The sequence below is a fragment of the Eptatretus burgeri genome, chromosome 17, assembly GCF_056783735.1.
Source record: "Eptatretus burgeri isolate ZD-2024b chromosome 17, Ebu_testis_v1, whole genome shotgun sequence".
Taxonomy (NCBI): Eukaryota; Metazoa; Chordata; class Myxini; order Myxiniformes; family Myxinidae; genus Eptatretus; species Eptatretus burgeri.
The window spans coordinates 36,317,062-36,336,873 of NC_140977.1; the positions used below are offsets into that span (position 1 = coordinate 36,317,062).

Genomic DNA, 19,812 nt, shown 5'->3' on the forward strand with positions numbered 1-19,812 from the left:
CTTCCAGATTCACAACAATATCTTCTCCCTGAAATCTATGTTAATCGTTTTGATGCAAATATTTCTTATAGACTTGCCAATTCTTTCTTCTCCTCCTCGGTGCGTTGATTGATTTATTTTCAGTAATACCTTCGATCTTTTTAAAATCTCACTGGTTTCCATATTTTTATATTTATTTATTCTCTCCCTCGCCTCCTTCTCTCTCTTCTCCCTCGCCTCCTTCTCTCTCTTCTCCCTCGCCTCCTTCTCTCTCTTCTCCCTCGCCTCCTTCTCTCTCTTCTCCCTCGCCTCCTTCTCTCTCTTCTCCCTCGCCTCCTTCTCTCTCTTCTCCCTCGCCTCCTTCTCTCTCTTCTCCCTCGCCTCCTTCTCTCTCTTCTCCCTCGCCTCCTTCTCTCTCTTCTCCCTCGCCTCCTTCTCTCTCTTCTCCCTCGCCTCCTTCTCTCTCTTCTCCCTCGCCTCCTTCTCTCTCTTCTCCCTCTCCTCCTTCTCTCCCTTCTCCCTTGCCTCTTTCTCTCTCTTCTCCTTCTCCTCCTTTGTCTCAGTTTCTTCAATTCCTTCCTCATCCCTTACTATTGTTGAATCACTATCACCCCATAGAATATCATACATATATTCATCAGGATTTCTTGTTATTCCTATATCCAAAATATTTTTTTTTACAACAGGAAACCAATAAAATTTCTTCTGAATTTCTAAAAGAGCCTTGCGTTTTCTTAACTTTTAAATGTCTCATTATTTAACATTTTAATTAAATCCAAAGTTGTTGATTTATTAACATCAGTATAAAGCCAATTTTTTTTTGAAAATACCTCATTCTTATGTTGTAGAACATATTTATTAAAATACTGAATACCCTTTTCTTGAAGGTATACTTGGAAACAGAAATGATAATTTTCTTGAAGCCTTCTTGCTGTCATTTATGTATTAGAAATATATGACATTAATATAATGAGGAAAAACCTCCCCATCTTCCCATAGTAAAATCATTTTGTATTGCCTTACTTATTATATATAATCCTGTTCTTTGTGTTTTCATGATATAAACTATGGCAAAACCATTATTGATTTTACCCTTATTAAATTCTTTTATTTGTTGTTTGCTAATCGTGCTTCCACAAAACTCATTCTCGGCACCAAGTGGACAATATTCTTCCTTACGAGACTGATTTAATTGTTCCAGGTATTCTTGGTTAATTTTAAATGACCAATTATACCCTAATATCCTAAATCATTCATATCATATCCCCATTGTTCTATTCTCATACAAACGATATGCCCTTCTTTATAAGATTTTATTTTAATAGGAACTGTGAATTCTGTATGACCTGGAGATAAAATCAACACTTCTCTATCTTTGGAATACACAGCAGTTTTATTTAAGGATATATATTGTAATAAATCACTTAATCTCACCAAGTCATTCGCGTCAGTCGGGCTTGGATAATTTATTAATTTATAAGCATTTTTCATATTAATATTTTTTGCGATACTATATTTCTGTTGTTCAGCCTGTGCCTTTGTGTGATAATTTGATAAATCAATATCCAGTTTTTGGGATACACCAAAGACAGAACCATCTTTACCAACATGTCATTTATATTAGATTAAAAATAATGTCATGAAAAAAATTATTTTTGTTGAGTTGAAATAACACAGAGACATAATTGACTACAACACTTGGAATTTAATTCTTGGACTTGAAATGTTTGATAAACACCATTCTGTAAGAACTTTATTACTTCAACAGGTGGTGGAAGATCAAAACTATCAAAATAATATTTGTCTTGACTATTAAAAATACTGTTGTGGTTGACGAAATTCACAAACCACCATTCAGGTCCCTTAGGTGAGATATCTCGGTAAGTATATGTGTAGTTAGGCCCAAACCCGTTGTCTAGAGGGAATAAATGTCATTCACTCGGGCTGCGACTCTTCAGGATAGCCGTTTTTCTTTTACTATCTTTATTTTGGACCAGCCGCCACACAACAACCACCAACCACAACGCCGCTTCACCACAACCGCCACGACCTTTACCGTCACAACTCGCCACCATCGCATCCCCACCATTCTCGCGCCACTTGTGGGCACCGATACTGGACTCGTGCAGGGCGCGCACCGAACAGCGTGTTCAGAAACATCACAGACTTTCCGAGAAAAATGGATCAAAAAGCATTCATGCCCACTTTTCCTCGGTCCAATGGGGAGCCAGTTGGAGGTGAAGGGTCGGAGGTAAAGGGTCAAAGGTGGGGGAGCGAAGCCATGGGGGATATAAACGGCTGCGTTCGTCAGTCAAAGCAGTTCAGTTGGCAGTTGTGAGTTCGGAGGGGAGAAGTCAAGACTGAAGAGTTGGGACGAGCCAAGAGAGGAGACGGAGAGGGCGATTAGATGGAGCTGTGGAGAGGTGGCGGTGGCGAAGGCGGACGAGGGGGTGCTCGCGTCGGTGCTGGGAGCTGCAGAGGGAGAGGCCAGCAATGCGACCGAGGTCGAGGAGGAGACGCTCGTCACGGGACCCGAGACAGGGTGATATCCTCCATCCCCCGAGCATCAACAACCCCCTCCTGTTTCCCCCCGCGCTGAGATAGTGCGACAAGGGGGCCCCTTTCCCACCCCCTACCAGACACTGTCCGCGAGGCCCGCGGAGTTGAGGCGCCACCGCCGCTCCGCGTCTCATCATCAGACGGGTAGGCCCGACACGGTCTCGGCCCCAGGCCCGCCTACCCCCCTCATCCTTGAGGGTGGTTCTTTTCTTTTGCTTTGGGAATATGTGTTGTTGGCGCCGTCTGTGAAGTAAAATTGTATAAGTGTTGCCGGGTGCTCGGTAGTCGGATAGCTCTGCATTGTCTTCTTCTTTTATATTTGCTTTTTGTGTAATATTGTGTGTTTCTTCTCCTCTTACATGTGCTTTTGGTGTAATTGTATATGTGTGCTTCCCGTTCATCGAGAAATAAATGTGAGTTATGTTGAACTGTTTTCCCGCTTCGTTTCGTCTTTTCTTTCATTGAATCTCCATCTTGCTTCACGTAAAGGGTTGGTCGTGGGCTAAAACGCCCGATAATTAATCGAACCGTCAAGGCCGACGAATAACACCGCTCGGTTATCCCGATAGTACGGAACGGGTCGCTTAAAGTGGCCCGTGTCCGAAGTCGACCTGCGGCGAGGTGCGATCGCCCGGTCTACCCTCCGTGTGGGTACTTAGGTAGGTCGAATTTGGCGAGCAACCCTATCCCACGCGGGGGCCGATTGGCACGATCGTGGTGAGACCGAAAGCTCCACCCGTGACTAGTTCCCGGCGTTAGTCCGAGAGGGTCAGGACTGGATTGTCCGTCCGGTGGGCGACGTGCCGCGATTCGAGTTACGTGGCCGTCCGCACGCCGGCGGGCGCGAATCCGCAACAATACAAACCCAATGAAAACCGTTCCCATTATGATCTTCTAAGTTCATAATAATATTCTTTGTATGTTTAGACACGTTTGTTAATTCATCTCTCATACAAATAACCACATCATTAATTTTTAATTTCTTACAATATTTGATAAGTTCTAAATTTGATGTATTCTTTCCAAATCCTTCAAACCACTCATCAATGCTCATTTATTTATTAGAAAGATATAATCCATTACCCCTTTCAGTTAATTTTACACCTGCTTGTGCGATAGAAGAAAGCATATCTCCAACTAACAATCTCACTTTATCAGGCAGACTTTCAAGTTTTTCAGCAAAATCTACAATTACACCACTTCCACTAATTTGTTTCTCCAACTCTTTGTTACGTCTTTCCAATTCTTTTTGAGCCAGGAGTTGAGCCTTCCTTTCGTTGGCAGTTTTCACCGCTGCTGAAATACTACCCGTCAATGCTCCAGCCGCACTTAAACCAGCAAATAAAGGAATTAGAAATGGGAGAAATCCTCCAATGGTCTCTCTTATTGAATATTTCTTCAACATTGGTTTTGACATTTTAATTTTAAGTGAGCCAGTATCGTTCAAGATTTTCACCTGTTCTCTTGTGAGCAAAACATCAATTCTTCCTGCTCTCTTTTCTCTGAATTGTATTAACGTTAATCATACAAGGCTTTTGATTTTGAATACAACATGATAGTTTATGAAGATTGATTTGATTAACATATACCCCAGTTGGCACTTTACTACTCATTTATTTATCAAAAATTTTTGTGAGACTAATCATAGCACCATTATCTGTATTAATCTGTAATTCTGTTTCTTCGAAAAGCAAACAATATGTATCAACTTCTTCACTCTCTCCTCTTTCAATGTATAGGGAAGTATCCACTCGATTAGACTTTATAGTTTCCTTTTGAGCACTCAGGTCAATCGCATAGATTGTATACAGACTTTTAAATGCTGTCATATCCAAAATAGGTTCTTTATTAACCTCCGCCATCTTCGAAGATGGATGGAGGTTACTGTTTTCACCCCTTTCTGTTTGTTTGTTTGTTATCTTGCCAAAACGAAGTTTTTGCAAGATATGTTAGTCAGCTTGTATGTTTTTATCTTGCCAAAATGAAGTTTTTGCAAGATATGTTAGTCAGCTTGTATGTTTTTTTTTTGTTTGTTTGTTTGTTTGTCTGTAATCACGTATAAAAAATTCTGCAGAGCACAGTTATCATTGGAAATTTTTGTAACTTCGCATTTCAGAGACCTATAGAGGTCCCTTTCAGTGCACAAAATTTTGAAGGTCAAGGTCACTTTGTCGCAAATCAGGGGAGTCGACGAAACCCTTATTTTTTGAGTGATTTTGATCGGATAGTCTTCAAACTTCATGGGAATATAGTTCATGGTCTGGCGCTCAGCTGATTAATTTTTGGTGGCGATTGGCCTTGACCTTCATGGTTAGCACCTAAGGTCAAACATATTTGACCCTAAGATCAAATTTTCAAGTTTTAGGAACCATATCGTGTCGTACCTCAAATTGAACACCTCGATGAGTGCTTTCTAGATATGTCAAGCTTGAGACGTTATGACGTCATTTGGTGACGTTATGAGGCAAAAGCATATTTTTCATGGTTACTCTGCAGAACGATTCTCATCGGAATCTCTCGTAGGCAGGTATTCCTCAAGGAGTCGCTCCTGGTGGATAGCAGCTCGGTTCACCTCAGTGTGACCTTAAAGAAGTCACACGTGGTCACCTTTTGGCAAGATACGGGTCACCCTGCGGGTGACATTGATTTATTTGTTTGTTTGTTTGTGAACAGTATTACGGAAAAACTCCTTGATGGATTTCGACGAAACTTGGTGGAGGGGTTAGGTATGGTCCAAGGATCATGCGATTAAATTTTGGACTTGGTCCCCCCCCCCCCAAAAAAATTGTTAGAGAAAAAAAAGTTTTTTTTTTTTTTGCATTTCTACATGTTTTAAGTGATTTCCAACCCCCCCCAAAAAAAATTGTAAGAGAAATTTTTGTTTTTTTTGCATTTCAACATGTTTTAAGTGATTTCCAACCCCCCCGCCCCAAAAAAAATTGTTAGAGAAAAAATATTTTTTTGCATTTCTACATATTTTAAGTGATTTCCAACCCCCCACCAAAAATTGTTTGAGAATTTTTTTTTGCATTTTTACATGTTTTAAGTGATTTCCAAACCCCCCCAAAAAAAATTGTTACCCCCCCAAAAAAAGGAAAATTTTTTTTTGCATTTCTACATGTTTTAAGTGATTTCCACCCCCCCCAAAAAAAAAATTGTTGGAGAAAAAAAATTTTTGCAACTTTTTTTCAACAAAATTTCGATTTTTTTTTTTGCATTTTTACATGTTTTAAGTGATTTCCAACCCCCCCCAAAAAAAAATGGAGAAAAGAACTACAACTCTCAGCACTGTTGACATCATATTTAATGAATAAGATATAAGGTTCACTTGAGTGACCCAGCAGTATTGGCAGCGGAGGTTTTGCACTCTCCCGAGTGCTCCCCCTCTAGTTTCCATTGCTTTCACACACCTTTTAGTAAGACTTGTATGCTTCAGCATTTAATCATTTTTTTCCCAATCAATTTCCAATCTATCTCATGGATAAAATGTTCCATCGAGAGAAACGCGAAGTTGTTTCACCTTAGCATTATCACTCAATGCATTATTCTTATCAGTAGCAGTATCACCATCTGGTTTTTAAAAAATGAGCCACAGATATCATGGCTTTCCTTCCAGAACACCTAAATTCCAAGTGTAAGTGGTTTGGTTCAGTTTAACGTGTTGACATCTTTTAAGGTATGACACATTGAGTGGCTTCTTTGAGTTGTCTTCTATTCAACATCTAGTCTGTTGCTTCCATACTTGTATTTATTTAGGAAAAAAGATGTTAAAACTTTTGAAACCCTGACCAAAGTATTTTAATTATTTTCCGTCATTCTTGGGGAGACAACTGAGTTTTGTCTTTCTTAATTTATTATATTGCTTGTAATTTATGAGATTCCTTCTGGGCATCTTTTATACTCTTTATAGCACCTGCTACATTTCCCATAGTAGAAGCAGTTGAACCAATTAGGTCTTTATGTTTAATAGTTGAACCTATACCCATTAGAGTAATAATTATCCCATCTCCTCTAAATTGATGTCCGACACACCTTTGTCTCTTCGGTTTATAGTATCCTCTACCAAGATACATACCTTCACCGTTGTAGTATGGGGAAAGGAACATCCCATCCCCTGTAATTATTTTATATTTTGCCAACTCGTGTTTCCTCACAATAACTATCGTATTTATTTATTGGAAAACTTCACGTAGGTGAATTCTGACGGATATAATTTCTCCATTAAAATAAATCTTGCGATCATCTTGGTCGGTTATCCTAAAATTTACTCTGTATATGGTTTTTCCTGACACAGGTAGATAAACCAGGTTTTTCGGTTCACATTGAATTTATAACCAATTGGGGTTGAGTATGCACTGAATGAAAATATTGTATTTGTTCTTATTCCATCATTATAAGCACCATCAATCAAATCACAGTGAATTAATACCAAATTTATGCCTGAGGATATTTGAATGACAATATCACTGCAAAACATCCCATTAGTTTCAATCTTTTTTGAGGAGAAACCCAATAACTCTCTAAATGAATTATCAATTGTGAAATCAACCTTGTAGTTATTTACAAGTTTAATCGTTGATTTTGAAGTATGTTTTTGAACATCTATCACAATATTTTTTGGTTCATCACTCTGTTCTTTCATTAGACGAGCAATTTCATAAGATATTTGAGAAATCTCATATGCTCCGGGTGAAACTGTTATCGTTTTGTATCCACTTCCCGGATTATTGGGTGGTCGCTAGAGTACCCTTATTGCCGGGTTTTCCGTGTGTGTGTGTGTGTGTGTGTGTGTGTGTGTGTGTGTGTGTGTGTGTGTGTGTGTGTGTGTGTGTGTGTGTGTGTGTGTGTGTGTGTGTGTGTGTGTGTGTGTGTGTGTGTGTGTGTGTGTGTGTGTGTGTGTGTGTATATGAGTGTGCAACGCGAGGCTCCACAGCACAAACCAGCAAACCGATTTCGATGAAACTTGGCGACAGGTGCCATATGAGCTGGGAGTGTGCACGTTTGAGTTTTGTTGCTAAGCAACCACCCGTTGCTATGCAGCGGCCGAAAAACCACGTTTTAAGAACCCAAACGGTATTCAATACTTGTCCTACAGTTTTGAATGTGGAGAAACGAGACTTCGGAATTAAACACTTTGAGATATTTAAAAAAATTTACTCAAGCCGATTTTTGATTTAGGTTTTATTTTTCAAATGGTAGTCCTTCAAAAATAGGGTGTCTATTTACCGTCATTTTTTTGTTTGTTTGTTTTTATGTAATGGACAGCTCTGGAGGCCAGAGGAGTCAACAGATTTTGATGAAACTTGACAGGTAGGTTCATACCAGGATCTAGTTCTATGCTTTTGAGCACCGTTGCTATGGATACCACCGTTGCCAGCAACGGGACTTTAAAGTTTTAGAAAAATCCTAAAAAAATTGTTTTTTTCGAAAATTAAAAATTGGCTTCCAGGCTTTTATGCGCACTATAATCAACCTCTTTGTCAAAAATTTTCAGCCCGATCCGCCAAAAACTGTATGAGGTCGTAGTTCATGAACTGGTCATCATTTGCGTTACAGGGTCAAAATATTCAATTTTTCAGTTTTCTCTGTGTTGATAGACATCACCAAGCTACATGCACTTGTGTGGAAAAAATTAGCAAAAACCAATAATTAACGGCGAATATGGTATTTTTAATTATGAACTTTAATGGATAATGCATTACAAGGAAAACACATTTTCGCGTTTATCTCAAATTCACCCTGAGTAAATTGGATGTGGATCAGTTATCCTTTGGCCATTTTGGACAATTCAAGTGCCAAATTAATCCTGAGAATCTGCTCGGTACATAACTATGTAAGGATATTTACTAGATCTCTTTTAGGAGTTTGTACATATTGGTCAGGGTTTGCTGAATATTTTTTATTGAAAATCTGCCAACTTTTGACCAAATTGACCATATTCCACCCAAAGACACAATTTTCTCAGAACTTTATCTTGCTTACTTTATTCTATAACAGTCCTCCAATATCATCAGAAAAACACAATCAACATTACAACCTGAGATTAATGAATTAGCCATCTATGGCCGCCCAGGTCGATCCAGTTCCAGGCGAGGATGCCAGTCCATGCACACGGCTGGGTGCAGTCATACTATCACAAACCGAGTACATATACTACCACAAACCTCATACAAATACTACCACAAACCTAGTACAATTACTACTACAAACTATAGGGGTATCCCATCTGCACGTCAAAAGCCTTATAATAAATATCTCAAAATTTGTGTCCGACTGTTACCAGATATGACTTGAATAACGAGTTGAATAATCAATTTTCCATCATGCAACAAGTCCCAAGTGTTACTCACCTAAAAAATAACAAAATAGATGAGATTAAAGCTTATTGATTGAAATAAATTCAGTTTATTCCAAATTTGACTCACCACATCCGCCGCCTCTGCCACATCCGCCGCCTCCACCTGTTCACTTCACCCCTGACTTGTATCACTTATTTGCCTGTTACACAAAAACTATTGCATATTTTTTATTTGTTTTTTCCACATTAAACGAGACAAAATTACCTTTCTTCTCATACTAAGATATCTAGATATCTGTGGTTTTTCTGGTCTGTAGTCAAAGTGGAAAGTTGATGTTTTTAAAAACATGTAGCAACTCTGCCTTTTTAGGGTGACCAGTTCATGAACTACGACCATGACTAGTATGCAATCAAATCGCGACCACCCATGTCACCTACTGACTTGAAACTAAACTTGTCATTTTTCTCGGTGATATGAAATAAGGTATTATAAATTTCCATGGACAATAAAGATGCCTCATATTCTTTTGTTGCGTCGTTGTGGTGGGTATGGGAATGAAGATGTGGTCGCTTGTTGTGAAATTAAAACTAAGGATAATGCTTCTCATCTTATTTAATAAGAGATAAAATGTCTTTGTATTGACATTTATTAATTGTTTTTCATGTTCATAAACTGGTCTAAAATGGCTGATGCTTCATTAAAACAATTGCTATTTCCAGCCTTCTTACTACCTAACAGCAATAAGTCTATAAACTAATTGTGATGGGTCATTTGGAAGAAAACCAACCAAGCCTACTTAAAGCCTGAATAATGTGTTTCTCCTTCTCATTCTTTCTACTTTTAGCAGATAGACTAATCCTATAATTAAGAGAGTCCAGCAGATCAATATATACTCTATCATCATTATTTTTCATATCCAATGGTTTATCAAAATACTTTGATTCATCCCTCACAGTTGAACCTTGTCTTCCCTCTTTTGTAAGAAGAAACATAAATCTGGGGGTTAATTTAATAGGGGGTTGAGCAGAACTCAAGAACCTTAATTCATCATTAAATATCAATACCTTTTCTTTAGCAAGATGGAATATTGCTAGTTGTTCTGTTGGAATGAGACCTGCTATGCTTTTTGAATCTGTTGAATATTCATTGTTTTGGAGAACATTCACAATATAATCAGGGGGTTGATTGATCTCTTCCACTTGTTGAAATAATCCTTCATCATCATATTCTAATTCTCCTCTCTGCTCTAATTCTTCCTCCGTCATTTGACTGAAAACTTTTAACATTTGAAGTTTTTTTCGGAGTATATTCTATTGTGGGAACTGTGGAAGCATCTATAATTTTTTCCTGGGAAGTTTTTAAAAGTGGTTAAAAAAATCTCTCTTGTTTTCTTTCAAATGCTTCTTCACCCGCTAGTTTCTGTCTGCATTTTTTCTTTATGTCTTCCTGTTGTTTTACAACTTTTTAAACCAACTCTTGATGTTCCATCTTCTTGGTCTTTCTTTTGCATCCATTTATTTATTGGAAAATATCATTTAATGAATTGTAGATGTGTTCAAATAAATCCTTTTCTTTAAATATTTTATCAAATTCTTTATTAACATTAATACGAGTTGTAATTTCTTCTTCACGAATACTTGTATCTCTGCTTTTCATATGTTTGCGTTGAGTTTCTTCATCAACATCAAAACCGAATGATAAAATCTAAACCCCATAACCACCGAGATATTTAATAATTTGTCTCATTCCTTCTGGATTTGTTTCTAATATCCCAAGACCACCAGATTTTAGTTTCTTTAACTCACTCTTACAATGTGAATATTTTGTTGTCCCAAGAGAAACCTCAAATATTTGACCTTCATTCCTCAATCGCGTATGTTACTCCACTGAAATATAGTAATAATCTTCACCTTCTACTTCTCCAGGTCTTATTGCTCTAGTTGTTGTTGATACAATACGAACAACATGGTGCTTTTAAGAAAATTTACAATATTCTCATTTGTACTATCCAAGAACCTTGATTTATGAAAGTTTTTTTTTTTTTTTCCAGAAGCAGATTTACCCACAAGATTTATCATAATAGTTGTAATTTATATATGCAATTGTTTATAAAATAAAAAAAATATTGTTGTGGAGCCGAGTTTCGGTGGCGAGCATGACCGCAAGGTAGAGCAGTAGAGTCAGCTCCACCGAACACCCGGAATTTAGGTCGTACCTTTCAGATAAATCCGAAAGGTCATGGGTCCCTTATCAGACCGAAGACCGCCAATAGGTCGACCATATGGGATAGGGTCAATTGCCAATTTCAATATACCTAAATACCCACGTCGTCCAAACTACTGGGGAAATTCACCCTCAGCAGGATCTGCACGATCCGGGCCATTACCGAGCCAGATCTGAGTCGTACCCCGAGCGGAGAGTACCAGATTCCTGCTGGGCCAATTGCACGATTACGGCAACAATGAAGCCTCCTAATTCCCGTTCACAGCGCGGCAAACCAATGATAGAAAAGGACAAGGACGAGCTGGGACATTCAACAAGAGGGGAATTTGTTTACAGTAATCGGGGGAACGAGGGGAGCACGTAAGAGCAGAGTTATCCGACTAAGCAAGTCCAATAATGTACAACAAAAGAAACTTAACAGTTCTACTTATAGAGGGAGCCCAGACACACATGCGCACACACAGATACCCAGAAATGGACCCCGTCGGGTCTTTATTGAAGGCTTCCAGCTCGAGGAAAGGGTGAGCTGGAGACCAGAGCTATCTTAGACCTGTCCACCTCGTGTGGTCTTCAACATTCTGGATCAGCGGGACTCGAACCCGCATAAACGATGCCACTCCAAGTACCAGGGATGGAGGATGAAGGACGGATGCCAACCAGCACGAGCGCGGACAAGGCAGCGAGTGCCAGCAGGCAAGGCCAGGCGATCTGGCAGACAAAAACCAACTCCAACTGCTTCGTCGGATCGCGCCGAACAATTATTCACTCATTCTCCAGAGGGGAGGAGCCGCCTCCTCCGACTCACTCTCCCTTGCTGGACGGTTTTGGCACACAAATGCGCTCGTCGCCCCTGTGATTGGCCAAAAGGGGTGCCAAGTCTGCTGATTGGAACCGGGGGCGTGGCGGGCGTCATGGCGGACTGCCCCTCAAACAGGAAGAGGAGTCATATTGTCCTGCGTTGGCTCTCATTGGCCGACCGATGGCAAACTCGCTCGCATCTGTCCGATTGGTCGAGAGCGAGACGCCAAGTCCTTCTTGAACTCCGCCCACCGTGAGCATTATGGCATCAGGATGGAGCGAAGGTGAAGGTGTTGTTGTTGTGAAAGTGAAGATGTAAAAGAAAACCCTGTCAAAGTAACTCCGCAGCGCACGGACATTTAATCACCCATTAGACACAGGAAATGAATTCACACTATACACATATACTTAACGATAAAACTGAGCTACGGGGACCTGTCTGTTGTGTGCTCACGGCTGCCAGATTCGTAACAGTATTGGCACGCGTACAGCGAAGGATCCACGTTGTATTGGCACGCGTACAGCGAAGGATCCACGTTGTATTGGCACGCGTACAGCGAAGCACGAATGCTGTTTCTCGTGGTGTTTTTTGATTTGTGTGCTGGCGTGCATGTTTCACGGGATTTGCGCGTTTCAAGCGAGAGAAGGGGATGTGGAAGAACTGTGAGATTTAAGGGTTAAAGAGATACAAGATCTAACTGAAGGAGTCCCACGCAACACATCTTTCCCCTTTACCAACAAGACATATGGAAAGGACTAACCCCAACACATACAATTGAAATAACTGCCTTGGAATCGCTGTATGTTGTGTGCCATTGCCTTGGAGGAATGCAGTTTTACAGAACCGCAACACTATTAAGTGAAGCCCAGAGTTGTCTCGTGATGGTGCATCTGAAGGATTACCTTTAAAAGGTATTTTTGGGGCTCATACAATTGCATCGATTCTTCTTCTTGTTAGTCTACCTCCTTCAATCCTGAAGATTCTTTCACCGTCACATATGGAGGAAAAACAACAACATTAACTGCCATTGTTTTTTTAAAAAACGACCTTGTTAAGCTTGAGTGAGAGAAGTGGTTTGCGTTCCGTGCAGAACGTCGTGGGATTTTAACACCATCAAGTTTACAGGTAACATGAATGACGTCACTCGGTTTCACCAATGACACCATCAATGAAAGAGAAACCACGTTAAAAGGTAAATACCTTTACTCAGTAGGACAATGACCTTTACATCCAGTCAGTTCTCAAGTGCGAAAGTTTGAATTGCCACCCACGTCATCTACTTTATCATGCAAACGATATAGTCATTTGTACAAAAAAAAAAAAATACATACACCGCACAACACAGCAACTCACCCATTATCGTCTTCAGTCGGTTGTGGCCAACATATCTTGCTCTCCTCACAACACAAGATATAAAAAAAATGGAAAAGCTTTATATACTGAGTTACAAAAGGCACAAAGGGATATTTTAAAATAAAATAAAAAATACCAGCCAATTCAATTAGCGGGATGAGGATCATTCACCGCTCAACATCGTGAATTATAAATGTCAAACAAATCACGTGTTGAATTTTCGAATTTATCATGGAGTGAACGTGGACTCGGTTTATTGGATAAATAAGATCCTTTTATCCGTAGAACGCTAGGCCGAAAAATAATACTATCCCTGCATTTCGTTAACGTCTGAGGAAAAACCAACAGAGCAAGTGCCTACCGAAGCGCGAATAAACTGCCGCAAACTACCGCAGAGGAAACCGAAGTGAAAATAAAGCTCACATCGAATGAGACTTTAACAGAAAAACACACACACACATCGGAAACGGGCCTACCGCACAAAACTGGTGGCCACGCCCTCACGTCCCTCATACCTTTTATTTTTCCACGTAACGACATTTTCATAGTTTATTTAACAAATTACATAGGTCAGGCTGTAACAGTAATAATTACCGATTGCATTGCTGAAGAGCCAAATATATATTCGAAAAAAAAAAATTCCAAATCTCTGCTGCTAACTATACCGCCGTGGCACATATAAAGTGTTCCTGGATTTACAGGGGATCGAGACGTGAATTATTGCTTATTTGTCCCTCGTTAATGTTTCAAAAACTCTTTGATAAGAGCTGTACTTCAACGGATAGTCAGTCCAATGTGTCTCCAGTGAGGACTTGAACTGGTTATAAATAGGTAGTTGGCTAAGCGCATGGAAGTGGTTACCACCCCTATTTTAGGGCATACCCTGACTTGAGTGGCATTTTTGAAAGTCACAAAGACTACTACTGGTCATGAAATTTGGTTCATTGCACAGAGTGTTCTATAGCACCTTAAAATATATAGGTTCATGTGTCTATGATGTATATTACTGAATCTACAGGATTTTTATTGAATATACATGCCCAGTATTGGCCTTTTTTCTTGTTTCACCTTAAAATATGACATATATTAGACCATGCAAAAATACAACATATAAAAGATTCCATATGAAATTTCTCATCTAATCAAAAGGTTGTCACCTACCGTCTGAGAAAAATCAGCATTTGTGTCGGTCAGTGGTGGATTCGCATGATATATGCACATTCTGGCATATTTTTATTTTTTCTTGTTTTATTGCCCGTAGTAGGGTGGATATACTGATTCTGGCTCACTTTTCCCTATGTAAATGAATAGGGGATTTTCAGCGATTCCCTTTTTTTTTCCCTAAAAATAAACCCCCTTTTTATCCCAAGGTATATTTATTTGTCTCCCCTTTTAACCTAGAGGCTCTCTATTCAAATAACCCATACAACAAGATAAAGATTTGTTAAAAGTGATTCGAAAGAAATATCTAAAACGTCTAAGCCTCGGGACACTCTTTATCAAATAACCGATGCATATTGTTTAGCTCACTCATTGAACCTATAAACATTTGTTCATTCTCAAATTCCTTCAATAGTTTAATTTTCTTTGCACAATAATCCCCATCTAAAATATTGACAAACAAAACATTTGAATCTTTATATTTTTTAAGATACCCCTTTTGTGCCATTACGAAATGATAAACTTCTCTTAATGCTCTTGTTTGACCACCTCCTGAGCCACAGGTTATTTTTTGTTGACATGCCCACTTTTCATAAGCCACGCCCACTTTCCTCTAAACCCCGCCCACTTTTCTGTGGATTTTTATAAGCCCCGCCCACTTTTCTTTAAACCCCGCTCACTTTTGCTAAGCCCCGCCCACTTTTCAAGAGGTATTTTTTCTAAGCCACACCCACTTTTCCTAAGCCCCGCCTACTTTTGCTAAGCCCCACCTACTCTTACATCATTTCCAGTTCATCTCTGACTCACAAAGAAATCACTAGAAAATTCCAGCATGTTTCAGTTTCTATGGTTTCCATGTTATGAAATGGTTTCCAGCATGTTATGAAATTCCACCAGGGAATTTCCACAGGAAACCACACCCAACAGTCTTTCCCTATAAAAGCTTCAAGCCCAGGCTCCATTTTAAACATTTTTTTTTTTGCTGGCAATGGTGTGCTGTGTGCTTGCCTGGAACTCTCAGACTTGTATGGATCTAAACCTTCAAGTTGATGAACTGGATTCAAACCTCTTATCTGTTGAGGTAAGATTTTTATTTTACTATTTTCAAACTTTGATTGAAGCATACTCATTTAATAATTAAATAACTTAATTAATACATTATTATTTTCTCTCACAGGAAATTGTATCTGAAATACAAAATGAAAATACTGCTTTTGCTACAACTTGGGGGGAAATTGTTGGCTTGGTTGAAGACCTTATGAGCGACCAAGACCTTGAGTGGGATGACTTTGGGGTTCCTTGGAACTCTCTGACTTGTATGGAACTAAACCTTCAAGTTGATGAACTGGATTCAAACCTCTTAACCATTGAGGTAAGATTTTTATTTTCCTATTTTTAGTTCCTTTTAAACATCTACTCGTTTAATAATTAAATAACTTAATTAATACATTATTATTTTCTCTCACAGGAAATTGTATCTGAAATACGAAATGAAAATACTGCTTTTGCTACAACTTGGAGCGAAATTGTTGACTTGGTTGAAGACCTTATGAGTGACCAAGACCCACAGAACGAGTTCGTCCTTGATGATCCAACCAAAGAGTTATACCTTGAAGACCAGCAAAGTCCTGAAAAAGAGTTTTGCAACAATAGTACTCATTGTGAGTTATCAAGACAATACCCCCTGAACAAGTTATACCTTGATGAGCCAGAATACAAGTTTTACCTTGGAGACTCACAATTTTCAGACATTTTGAAAAATGGAGTTTTCCTTGATGATCCAGAGTTATACTATGTGAGATCTATCACTGAAACCCATAAAAATTGGAAAAATGGAGATTTCCTTGATGATCCACAGTTATACTATGTGAGATCTATCACCAAAACCCATCAAAATTGGAAAAATGGAGATTTCCTTGATGATCCACAGTTATACTATGTGAGATCTATCACTGAAACCCATAAAAATTGGAAAAATGGAGATTTCCTTGATGATCCACAGTTATACTATGTGAGATCTATCACCGAAACCCACTATATTTCTGGAAATTGTGATTCTACCTTGGAGTCTTGGATAGATGGTTATATTTTTGGAGACTTGAAATGTCGGTTCTGGCTTGATAACTCACAATGTGATACATATCTTGGAAACTCAACAGGAATGTGGTTATACCTTGGAGACTTGGAAAGTTGGGTTTATTTTGAAGACTTGAAATGTTACCACTCTTTGGGATCTAAACCTATCAAGAAAATTCTTACTCCCTCTTTCTACGTCATCAAACCTGAAAGCCTTAAAAGACAGAATTGGAAGAAGAGAAGAAAACATAAAAAATATACATTGTTCGTTCTGGGAAGAAAGTGCAGGCTAACTCCCCCTTTCTACGTCATCAAACCTGAAAGCCTTAAAAGACAGAATTGGAAGAAAAGAAGAAAAAAAAACGTAAAAAAAAAAAAATATATATATATATATAGGTGGAAATCTCATTTTGAAAAAGACATTGTGTTGGGCGAGGATTGAGTTGGGGTTGAGATTTTGAATGTGAGGGTTGGGGTTGAGATTTTGAATGTGAGGGTTGGGACACACACACACACACACACACACACACACACACACACACACACACCAACAAACAAAAGTTAAGCCTTGACTATTCAGTTGAGGATTCTGTGTTTGGGGTTCACAGATCTAAGAACGTCCCCCTTGACACACATTATATACTGTAATACACCTCGGACTTGTCCCTCTAGTGTCCACAAAGGTGTATAGTAGGAGGGAGTGAAGGGACAACCCATTGCTCCCATGAGTATTATCTGCTTAGTTTTGTCTTTTGTAATTCCTGTGAATAAAATTAACCTAAAATCTCTTCCCCTTCCAAATCATATATTTTATAAGTCCAAGGAACCGTATCTATTACATCAACAATTTAAAAAAGTTCTTTCGTCCATCGTTCAGTAAAACCCTTTTCAAAATGAGATTTCCACCTATATATTCTTACGATATCACCAACTTTGAACTTAGGTTTTCTGACATTAATCTCTTTTTCATATTTTAATTTTGTAAATGTTTCTGATGGTTTCATATTTGTTGACGTGTGAATCGTGTCATTATACTTATCCACAATATCCTGAATAAAAGATGACCATTGTTGTGAACCGAGTTGTGTGAATTTTTTATATAGTCTCTTTTAAGGTACGATTAAAACGTTCAACAACAACTGCCTTCCCTTCATTAAAGGTACTGTACAATGTAATACTGTTATTTTTTAGAAAATTCATAAATGTCTTGTTATAAAACTCTCTACCCTCATCAGTCCACAATTTTTTAGGTTTTCTCTTACTTTTATTAAATATCTGTTGAAAGGCTAACATAAGAGTATTACCTGTTTTGTTTTTTAATGGTACAACCCACGCATATCTACTCCTCAAATCAATAACGGTTAAAGCATACTTGTACCCCTTATCATTATTGAGTTCAATCAAATCAGCAGACCAGATATAATCTACTTCCTTGGAATAAACTTTCCTTCTCTGAAACTTTGTGAATATTGGTTTATGTAATTCATCAGCTAATTGCTCTTCAGTCTTAATGGCATCATTAGAGCCTATAAGTTTTTTGAATTTCCAAGTCCAAGTTTCAATTTAGCACTGATCATCTACTTCACAATGAACCGATCAACTTTTTCTCTCAAGGTTGGATTTTGTATCAGAGACAAATTATACAACATTTCTCTATCGGCTTCATGCTTTTCTTCCAACGTTGTGGTATTCCCATAATCAATATCGTGTCTCATGCACACTTCATCAACTCTATTGATGGGTTTACTCCAGGATTTAGGATTGTCTGCCTCATCTAATCTTTTATCCAAGTTTGTGCCTGGACCACAGAAAGAATATGCTGGTAGATGTAATTCCCCTGGTATTCCAGTAGTTGTAAATTTACTTCCTGATAAAAACTTTTGTATATCTCCTCCGAGTTTGTGTTTGGAGATAAATTGATTTTTTTTGAACCACACACCGAACATATACCTTTTTGTATAACCCTGTTATTTTTACTTTTAATATATGAAATATTTTTAGTATTAGTTTTCTTTTTACATTTGAGACAATAACTCATTTATTTATGAGAAAAATTCCTGCAGAGTGCAAAAACCTTTTTAGTTTCCAACATGCACATTTGAATCTTAATTTTTAAAACATAAAGAATCCTTAGAAATGCCTTCACTCTCTCCTCCATTTATTTAAGAAAAAAAATAAAAATGAAAAACTTGAATTAAAATGAATATCTTGCCGATGACAATAGTCTTGTAGAAAATATTGCAAATAGACTTGTCAATTCTTTGTTTTCCTCCTCGGTGGGTTGAGTTATTTTCTGTAATACCCTTAATCTTTTTTGAATCTCACTGGTTTCCATATTTTGATATTTATTTTGTCTCGCTCTCTCCTCCCTCTCCTCCCTCTCTCTTCTCTCTTTCCCTCTATCTCTCTCTTCTCTCTTTCCTCCCTCTCTCTCTCTCTTCTCTCTCTCTTCTCCCTTTCCTCCCTCTCTCTCTTCTCTCTTTCCTCCTTCTCTTTCTTCTCCCTCTCCTCCTTCTCTCTCTTCTCCTTTTCCTCCTCTTCCCTCTCTTCTTCAACTCCTTCCTCATCCCTTACTATCCTTGAATCGCTTACACCCCATAGAATTTATACATATATTCATCAGGATTTCTTGTTATTCCTGTATCCAAAATAATTTTTTTTACAACAGGAAACCAATAAAATTTCTTTTGAATTTCTAAAAGAGCCTTACCTTTTCTTAACTTTATAATTTTTTCATTATTTAACATTCTACTTAAATCTAAAGTTGTCAGTTTATCAACATCAGCATAATGCCAATCTTTTATTGAAAATACCTCATTCTTATGTTGTAGAACATATTTATTAAAATACCGAATACCCTTTTCTTGAAGGTATGCTTGGACACAGAAATGATAATTTTCTTGAAGCCTTCTTGCTGTCATTTATGTATTAGAAATATATGTTAGAATAATATTATGGCACGAAACACCTCCCCATCTTCCCATAGTTAAATCATTTTGTATTTCCTTACTTATTATATATAATCGTGTTTTTTCTGTTTTCATGAGATAAACAAGGGCAAAACCATTATTATATTTACCCTTATTAAATTATTTTATTTGTTGTTTACTAATCGTAGCCCCACAAAACTCATTCTCGATACCAAGTGGATAATATTCTTCCTTACGAGACTGATTTAATTGTTCCAGGTCTTCGAGGTGAATTTTAAATGACCAATTATACCCTAAATCATTCATATCATACCCTCATTGTTCTATTCTCATGTAAACGATACGCCCTTCTTTATAAAAATTTATTTTAATTCGAACTGTGAATTCTGTATGACCTGGAGATAATATCAACACTTCTGTATCTTTGGAATAC

The 19,812-nt window shown here is 38.2% G+C and overlaps 2 protein-coding genes across 2 annotated transcripts in view; one reads left to right on the forward strand and one right to left on the reverse strand.

Annotated features, from left to right (window-relative positions):
* LOC147009750 (uncharacterized) overlaps positions 1-13,707 on the reverse strand; it is an 86,246-nt gene extending 72,539 nt beyond the window's left edge. The window contains exon 1 of the mRNA XM_085861207.1: positions 13,213-13,707. The gene's annotated coding sequence lies outside the window, so the exon portion shown is untranslated. The remainder of the gene's footprint in view (positions 1-13,212) is intronic.
* Positions 13,708-15,110: 1,403 nt separating this feature from the next.
* Positions 15,111-17,684, forward strand: LOC147009752 (uncharacterized). Its single transcript, XM_085860826.1, has 2 exons — positions 15,111-15,745; positions 15,842-17,684. The coding sequence occupies exons 1-2, from the start codon at positions 15,632-15,634 to the stop codon at positions 16,889-16,891; spliced, it is 1,164 nt and encodes a 387-aa protein (XP_085716952.1). The 5' UTR covers positions 15,111-15,631; the 3' UTR covers positions 16,892-17,684.
* Positions 17,685-19,812: the final 2,128 nt, after the last annotated feature.